This window comes from Phycodurus eques, chromosome 7 (assembly GCF_024500275.1).
Source record: "Phycodurus eques isolate BA_2022a chromosome 7, UOR_Pequ_1.1, whole genome shotgun sequence".
Taxonomy (NCBI): Eukaryota; Metazoa; Chordata; class Actinopteri; order Syngnathiformes; family Syngnathidae; genus Phycodurus; species Phycodurus eques.
Window position 1 is genome coordinate 22,540,016 of NC_084531.1, and position 9,794 is coordinate 22,549,809.

At 43.2% G+C, this 9,794-nt stretch overlaps 1 protein-coding gene across 1 annotated transcript; it reads right to left on the reverse strand.

The window, feature by feature from the left end:
* Positions 1-77: 77 nt before the first annotated feature.
* On the reverse strand, positions 78-9,586 carry trarg1a (trafficking regulator of GLUT4 (SLC2A4) 1a). The gene is made up of 3 exons (XM_061681747.1): positions 8,190-9,586; positions 3,486-3,612; positions 78-1,712 (listed from the first exon to the last, which is right to left on the reverse strand). Exons 1-3 carry the CDS (start codon positions 8,649-8,651, stop codon positions 1,702-1,704), a joined length of 600 nt encoding a protein of 199 aa, XP_061537731.1. The 5' UTR covers positions 8,652-9,586; the 3' UTR covers positions 78-1,701.
* Positions 9,587-9,794: the final 208 nt, after the last annotated feature.

The window sequence follows — 9,794 nt, forward strand, 5'->3', positions numbered from 1 at the left end:
CATTACAGTAGAAGAGTGTATTTAAAGCAAAATTGTAAACTTGCGCCACAACACACCCAAGAAACAAAACGTTGGCCATGCCTGGTAACATTTATTCCAAACATGCAAATTGTACACCACAAAGATGAAATTGCAGACATTCGTAACACCAAGACAGTAACACGTACAAAAGAAATAAACCATCACCATAATAGTTTTGTGTAATCTTGATAAATGCTTTTAGTTCCAATGTTAATGCTTTGTGAATTTATGCTAAATAAAGGCAATCATTGGATAAGGCTGCTTATGTATGATTTTATGAAAAATATGTAGCCAGTAAGTGTACATGTTGGACTTGGCAGGGTCAGCATTGTTTATTGTCTCTCTGGAATTCATTGCATAGTTTTAGTAATATGATTTGTGAGCATCTGACATTATTATTCCGGTGGAGAGTGTGAGTGTGCCAAAGTTTGATCCGATGCTTATTTGCTATGTCAGTGCAGCAGCCTCGAGTGAGTAAATGTGTGTGTCCACAGTGGACTCCACATTCACTGTTAAATTTGGATTTTGAAAATGTAAATAAACCGATTAACCGTCTCGCTTACAAAAATGCATACAACATGCGTAAATATTGCATATGTTTTCCCTTATAAATACATGTCATACCTATACCAAGGAGCAGAAAAAAAACATTCATGAAACAATTGCAACGATATCACAATGTAGCAGTGATGATGTACTGTAAGACAAGTAGAAAGTTTGTAAACAGATTAATGGCACAAGGTGAAGAACTAGAGCACAAAAAAAAAATCCAATTGGGTGCAACCACTGTGTCCTAGAGGATTAGGATTTGGTGCATTTGTGTATTTACCAGTACAAAGCAGCATAATAATGTAATATTAGAATCATATTTTGGGTCTCAATTCAGTCTTCACACACAAGACTCTCCTCGTGTTCACATTACCTTTCATTGTTTTGGACTTTAAAAACCATCAATAATACAGAGGCTGAATTTTCCACATCCACATTGAGGCATGCAATTACTCTCACTGTTTTAAAAAATAAAAAATAAAAAATGGTGAAAGAAAACCAAAACGTTCCAAATGCGTCCTCTCCCTATTTTATCTGATTCATCCGCTGTCCCAGCTTGACATTACAAACATGTTATAAAATGTATATCTCTCATGAGTCAGCTGTTTAGGCTTCCAACGCAGCAGGAATATATGAGGGTTATATGGGCGCTGTCCAAATGTTGAAGTCCAAAGAGAAAAAGTGTTCAAGCATCCCGTCACAGATGTAGAAAAAGTCTTCTATGCTCACTCATCTGCTCCTTTTAAAAGTTTATTCCCAACACATTTGCATACATATCTAAATCTTCTTTCTCTTTTTTCTTTTCTTTTTTTTTTTTTTTTTTTTTTTTTTTTTTTGGTTTTTCTCCTTAACAATGTGGTATCAGGTTTGTATCATTCTTATTTTTTGGTCAAGCAAACATGTTAGTGGAGTCCTAATGCATGCATCTCGGGTTTCTTTCTGGTATCGTGAGTGTTTGCTTTCTCATGATGTCATAATTACAGCAACGGTAGAAGTAAAGAGGTATCAACTTTTATGTATACATCATTATTATTATTATTATTTTATTTTTTTGGAATGGGCTTTTGTTGTTGTTGCATCCGTGGTATTGCCTTCACGGCTGTTTTGTTTTTTTCCTTCGGGTCTTCCTTGTCAGTTGATTGCTGCCAAAGACACAAGAGGGAAAACAATTAGACAGGGGGAGATGTGGGGGGGGGGGAATGCTTACAGTTGCTTATTTGTAAGATACAAGACAGCACCTTTTCAAATTGGGGATTTAAACCAGGGTTAGGGTTTTGAAGTAGGGTTTCCAAATAGGGTTAGGGTTTCAAAGTAGGGTTTCAAAACAGGGTTGGGGTATCAAAGTAGGGTTTCAAAACATGGATAGGGTTTCAAAGTAGCGTGTCAAAACGGGGTTGGTGTTTCAAATTAGTGCTTCAAAACTGACTCAGGGTTTCAAATTAGGGTTGAAAGAGGGTTTTAGGATTCCAAATTAGTGCTTTAAACCAGGGCTAGGGTTTCAAATTAGGGGTTCAAAACCGGGTTCGGGTTTCAAAGTAGGGTCTCAAAACAGGGTTAAGGTTTCAAATTAGAGTTGAAAGAGAGTTTTATGATTCCAAACTAGGGTTTTAAACCAGGGCTAGGGTTTCAAAGTAGGGTTTTAAAACAAGATTAGGGTTTCAAATTAGGGGTTCAAAACCTCCAATACATGAAATGCCTTTTTCCTCTGTAATGCCATGCGTAGTAATATTGCACATTGTGACCTTATAGTGGCAGTATTAACAGGTGGATGAGGTCACTTAAATCTCCACTGAAGGCCCAGCTCCGAAATGCAGCGCCCAGCAGTGGAGTACAGCATGTATTGTTTTGACATTTTTATTTTCAGTGGGGCGGGCACGGTGGACGACTGGTAAGAGCGTCAGCCTCACAGTTCTGTGGACCCGGGTTCAATCCCCGGCCCCGCCTGTGTGGAGTTTGCATGTTCTCCCCGTGCCTGCGTGGGTTTTCTCCGGGCACTCCGGTTGCCTCCCACATCCCAAAAACGTGCACGGTAGGTTAATTGAAAACTCTAAATTGCCCGTAGGTGTGAATGTGAATGGTTGTTTGTTTATACTGTATGTGTCCTGCGATTGGCGTGGGCGACCAGTTCAGGGTATACCCAACTTCTCGCCCTGAGTCAGCTGGGATAGGCTCCAGCACGCTCGCAATCCTAATGAGGATAATGGAACATGGATGGATGGATAATAAGTCATCATTTTTATTCATTTTATTAAAATTAACCTATTTAATGCAATAAAAACAAAATGTTGCATTTGTATCTTTTCCAAAAAGAACCAATTATTATAATGAATACAAATACAATTTAAAAAAGGAATGACTCTGTGTTTGTATGTGCCCTGCGATTGGCCGGCAACCAGTCCAGGGTGTAGCCCGCCTCCTGCCCGATGACAGCTGGGATAGACTCCGGCACGCCCGCGACCCGCGTGAGGAGAAGCGGTTCAGAAAATGGATGGATGGATGGATGGATGGATGGATGGATGGATGCATTCAGTGGAGGCGAGTGATTAGCAAGTCTGACTCACAATTCTGACGTTTGGAGTTTGAATGAGTCTTGGCTTCCGGTGTGGAGTGTATAAGTTTTTTTTTCCAAAGACATGCATTATAGGCTAATTGAAGACTAAAATTGTCCATAGTTGTAAATGTGAGTGTAAATGATTGTTTGTTTGGATGTACCCAGACCCAAAGTCAGCTCATTTACAACCCTAATGAGGACTTACCAGAATAGAATATGGATGGATGAATATACAGTCATGAACTTATTTTTACAATTGTATGCATGTTAAGAAACTTAACATCGCTTGCACCTAATATAAATGCGTTATGCTGACAACAGTTTCAACCTGGAAAAGAATTCAAATTTCCATTCCTTGTCGTACCTGAAAGTGAGACGAAGACGATGATGGCGACCACGCCCAGCACGATGGAGACGATACTGAGCAGACGAGCGAGTCGACCGAGTCTTCTGGCCCCGTCCACGTCCCCCGCCTGGAGACTGTTTCTGGACTGGTGACACGCAAAAACACATGCTGGTCAACACGAGTTAACATGACAGAGTATGGTAATACGGTTTGTAATGGATGATTGAATAGTTTCTCTAAATTAAATACATTTGATTTGTGTTTGTTATTTACATTTTTAGCAACTGTATGAGAACCAAATTTTCTCTGCATGCGTTTGCCTTATCGGCCTGAGACAACAGGAGCTGTCCTTGGTGCTTAATATTTTAAAATAAAGGTGGCTTTACGCGTTTGGAAGAAGAAAAAAAATCCCTTTGTGTGTTTGTTCGATGTAGTGCAGTGTATTCCTTAACATAATAACTGGACTTTCTACAAAATCAAATATATGGCTTACTGGCCAATACATTAGAAACACCTGCAGACAACATACTTTCAGAAATTGGCAACCCGTCTCTATGTCCCGGCGCCCCACAAGTTGTTCTGCTGCCTCTGCTCGGAACCCTCTCTGTGTACTAGTTGGCCCAGAAACATTCATGCTTTTTGGAGCAATCCAGGACAATCAAATATCACACACACACACACACACGATGCACCCTCTCACCTCCGGTACTGCAATGGGAGTGGGGCAAAGGAGAGGTCCCAGGAGAGTGTGTATTGATCCACACACACACACACCTACAATTACTGCACACATTCTTGTGGCTGCAGCAGAGGAAGGCTGCTAAGTGAGTAAATGTTCCTCTTCTTTCTTGTCATTAATAATGAACGAGCAGCAGCAGCAGCAGCAGCAGCGGCGTGGCTAGAGGGGAGGGACGCAGCAAAGAGCTGGTATGCATCTCAAATGGTCGCCTCTGATTCTCAATGCAAAAAAGACCTTTTCAATGCACTTTTTGGGGTCATTTTGCTTCCTGATCTTCATGTTCTTTTGCCTTTTAGTCTTAAAAAGAAAACTTCTTAAATTCCATGCAGAAATATGATTTTAAAAGAAACATATCGAACTTAATTTCAAGACAATTTGCGTCTATATTTTTGGAGGAGTACCCAAAGTTGGTTATGTCCAAGCACTTTGCTCTCACTGGGTTTTTGCAGAGCTTTTAGGCTCACTGTTGTTACATTAAAATCGCCATTAAAATTGCAAAGCACTCAATGCAGCCGGATGATCAAATCTGCTTGCTGCACGATGGCACCCCTCACATTCCTGGAGCAAGAAAATGCATTGCAGCTCATCAATTATTATTGGACAGTTTTCTGCGGCGCGTGGACGAGACCGAGTCAGTTCCATTTGCCCCGTTTGCTCTCCGGGCGGGCGCCGTCCATTCGCCATCTCGCCGTGTTCCAGTCATGCGTGCAGTCCGTGCATCCACTCAGAAATCTTAACTGTTCACATCAAGTAAGTACAATGATAGAAACAATCATCATCCTCCATTAGTCAGTAGCCAAACAAATTAAACGACAGGCCTGTTTAGATGATCAAGTTTCACAGCAGCCAAATGTACTGTGGCATCATCATGATAATCACAGTATGCGTCCGAGTGCGCTGAATTGATTTCACGCGGCTCTGCTGCAAGAACTTTTGGTTGGATTCACACGATAACACAAGTGCACATGCACACATATGGATTCGGGATGTGAGTAAGTGGCAAAGGCACTTGAAATCATAGCAACAAGTGTTTTTTTAGCCACATTTTTCAAAAGCCATTTCAAATAATAGATTTTCTTAGCGGTGGGGTGCAACGTTAACAACCACCAACAGCCTAGTACAACATTAGAAAAATATGAATAAAACCAGCAACTCTTGTTTCTTTCTTTGGTAACATTTCAGGAATCACAGTTGGCCACCTCCCTGAATATATCTGAAGTATTAGATCGCGAACAAGTCACCTGCACACACATGCACGCACGTGCACACACAGTCATCCATCCAGCGGGTCCATATATCACCAGCAATTCTGCCGAGCGTGCAGTACCGCTGCCGCAGTTCGGCCCTCGCCATTCTTGGGATAGGCCAGCATTGGCCGTAAAAAACCCTTAGGCTCGCATCGCTAATCCTGCAATTGGCTGCACATCGTCAGCGTTCGCCACCGAAGCATCTGCCGGTGATTTCCAGCCCGATGGCAGTTTGCCGGTTGTGCTCCAGCTGATGAAAACAATCAATACTCTTTGTTGTGTCACCTTTTTAGCGATGCGTAAAAAAAAAAAATCTTCATACACAAAAACGCCCGACACCGCACCTTAATACACGACACTTAATTACAATAAAACATGACCGTGCCTACTCTGCATTAGGTGCAGGCGGACAGATTTGAGAATTTCATATATACGGGTCAATTTCATATAATTTGATTAATAAAGGTAAAGACACTTGTATTCATTTTTCTGATTGAGCAATTTTCTTATGCTGCCTTAGTTGTATCTGTGTAAATGTGTTCAATGCTTGGAATCCTATTTTCAAAAGGTTATTGACGATTACAAATTTGAGGCTATAATAGATAAGACAATAGATAAAACCCCTTATTTCATGGCAGTCCAATGCAAATGTAATCTGAACAAGATGTTGTCAAAATCCTAAACAATGACAGCCACAGGTTTGTTGATAAAAATCCATCAACAGAGCAAATTGCAAATAACAGGAAAGACAAAAGTGCATCACGGTACAGACGAGCAGCTTCATAGCAACCGTGTGAGTTGCACAATTTACTTTTGTTGCTCTTCAAACTCTGCAGGCGCAAGTGCATAAATGATCTACTGAACTACTCATTAAACCCATTAGACTCTCGTTTTAATCGATTGTGGGAATGCAAAATGGCTGCCACGTCCGGGCACTTCAGATTCAAGTCAAGTCGAGTTTATTTGTGTGGTCCTTAATCACAAAAAAAAAAAAAAAAGTTTCAAAGGGCTTCACAGGCTTGCCTTCAGTCTCCAGATCAGTCTTTAAAAAAACCAACCCAAAAACGCATACTATTTGTGGTAGTTGGCACACATTGTTATGTGCATTACCGCCACCTACAGGGATGGAGTGTAACAGTAATTGGCCAGCATATCGAGATGTTTCCAATCAGATGGACATGAGGAATGAATTGGTCTGTGCTCCACTGAGTGCCATTCTGATTTGCTTTTGTCCATCTACCAGTACAGTATTCGGGTCCACCTTCCAGCATTTGAACCCACCACGCTGGTGATTCCTGCTGATACAACTAACTCCACTTGTAATGTTACCATGACGCTGGAGCCCCTTTCTATGCAAACCATATCACTTTTAAATTCGTGTTCAACTTGTTTTCCCTCGCCGGATCTTACATTATCCTATTCAACTCCCGTGAACGGAAGTGCATCAGATCCATTTGCTGTTCCCCTCACGCCCACGGTCCTCACAAAGAACGCAGCATCAGCTGCAGCACGGGGAGCGGATGTTTATTGCTGCCACGCTGCGCCCTGCAAACTGCCGCAATCTGCCCTCTGCAGCACAGAAACTAAATTGGCTTCTCTCGTCATCTATTGAATTAGTGGCCAGATCTAGTTTCCCTTTCCTTCACTTTGAGTTTCACGGCTCTCTGTCAATGCCTCGCTCACTTCCTCTTACACATACCCTAAGCCATTAGCGAGCGTCTGACCAGTGAATGTCAGTAAATTCATGATGAAGACTCGGGATATGTCTGCTGGATCCTGCCTGATATTCCCTCAGGTGTGTGTGCAGCCCACAGGAGTGATGTTTACAGACCTAATGAGCTCAGCGAATGACCTTCGCCTTGTTTCTCAGTACATCTCAGTTTTGGCTGCTGTTACTGTGTGAAGTAAAATGCAGCAGGACAAAATGAAAAAGGACAAATGAGTTCAAATCTGGCAGAACCTTGGGGGGGGGGGGGGGGGGGGGGCTGGTTAGTTCTGCTCTCTCACAGCATGTTTGAATAGCTCTCATTCATTCTGTATGGAGTTTGAATGTGAACCTTCTTCGACCCTCACCTACCCCGTAGGAGTCCAAATGTTAGTCTGCCTAGTCTGTCAGTCTTGTGATTGACAGGTGATCGGTCCAGGCTGCACTACCCACCTCTTTTTACTCTCATTTGGGATATGCTCCAGTTTAACCACACCTCCCCAAAATTAACCCACCCAAAACTCATACAGCCAGTATGGAAACAACTTCCTCAAGGCTTTCTGTGGAGGAATCAAGAAAGTAAGCCCAACCATCACCAGCTGAGTAGCATAAAGCCATGCTGACAAGAAAGCCACTTTATCACGGGGAGTTAAAAGAGCTGCTGCATGAGATGCGGGGGAATTGCAGAGAAAAAGCTGTGAAGTATTTCAACATTGACTTGATTCTTTTGTTTTTCTTTTTGTAAATGAACAGAGAACCGCTGGCAAGAAGAAAGCTGGTGGAGGAGAACATTAGTGAGGACTTGGGCGGAAAGTTTTAGGTTGTGGGGTAAACACAACCACGTAGTGTCTACACAAATTATTCGAAAGCACTCCCTCAGTAGTTTACAATAGCATAATCCATCCACAGATATGCACTAATTTACTGTATTCATCAAGATAACATTTATTGCAACACATCATTTAGTGAGTCAGTGATGGTGTAGCGAACATCCCCCCTTGCATCTGAGCGGTTTTGGGCTCGGCACTCACCATGATGGAATAGACGAGGGCCACGATGCTGACGGGCCACACGGGGAAGAAGCAGGAGATGATGACCAGGATCAGGTAGTCTCGGGGCTTGGGGCTCTCCTGCACCGTCGCGTTGCCGGTGGACGAGCGGCTCAGGCTGACTTTGGACGGGGAGAGGGGCGCTGCGGCGGACAGCTGCCCCGCGGAGCCTGACCTCACGCTCACCCCGTGGCCGTTGTGGTCCGCCTCCGGGCCCTTGGTCTGGTTGTGCTCCATGTTGACGGAGAAGGACGAGGACATCTTGAGGCCGTGTCCCTCGGGCTCGCTGGTGACGGCCAGCAGCTTCTGGGTCTCCTGGAAGTCAGCCAGTTGGGCGCCTCCTCCTCCTCCTCCTCCGCCTCCGCCTCCGCCTCCGCCTCCGCCGCCGCCCTCGCCCTCGCCCAGGTTGGACTTGAGGAAGTCGGTGTCCGTGTTGATGGCCATAACGCTCACCTCGATCACGTTATTACCAAAATTGCTTCTTTTTATCCCTTTGTTTCCAAGTTTAATCTTGATGACAATCCAAAACTTTTACAACTGATCTTTGATTGTGAGTGAAATCCTCATTAATAAAAATGAGACACTTGATTCTCTTAAGTTGTTTTGAAATCCTCCACTTGAGTCACTTTGCTTCACTCCCATCCACTTGACTTCCAAGATCACAAACGTGTGCTGCATCCGATGAGGAGCAAACAAATTGGAACAAATTCTGCTCCTTCTTCTAAGTATTTCTCTTACCCATTTTCTTACCTTATTTTTTTTGTTTTACACAATTAAAGAAGACGCAAAAAAAGATGCAGCTTTTCTCTCTTCTTGTCACTCCGCCCTGTTCGCTCTGCTGCTTCTCAGAGACTGCACGAAACCATTGTCAAGTTACACAAACGGACAGTTTCCTTCTTCCGGTCAAGAGCCAACCCCATTTATTCTCTCGTTCACGTTCCCTTGACCTGCATTTACTTATCCAAATTCATGGATAAAAGTCCCCAAATTTGAGTGAAAAGTATCATCTGTTCCAGTACCCATTAGTCAAGCATCTGTTGAATTGCCTGCAAAGGCAATACCTTGTTTTATTTTGAAGGCATAACTTCCTTACTTCTTCTACTACCATGAATTTGCATTTCGCTGTCTAACTTGATGGTGCTGATGTTGATCGAGCAGAGCAGTCTCACAGGGAGTTCCCTCCCCCACAAAGCCTCCTCCCCATCCCTTTCGCAACATCAGCACCAGTGTTTTATGGAAGGAAGCCAGCGGTGCTTTTGTGCTGCTATGCAGAATGTTTTCCCTTTCCGTTCATGTTCCAGATGCACAGGCTCCCCATGTCATAAATCATCAGCGCACACAAAGTCCGCTTCAGAGTCCAGTATACAGCTGCATACAATGCTTGTTAAAATCAAAAAAAAGCATTTTTTTTGGGAGGGGGGGGGGGGGGGGGCAAATCGAGTATCATAAAGCAAATGATTCTAATGTGTCAGAAGACAATGGTGATGGCTATGTGCTGGACGGGAGTTTGCATGTTAAACGCCCATTCCCCAGTGCAGTGAGGATTCCCCGACATGAAAAGTCTCAACAAAGATAATAGTGATAGGT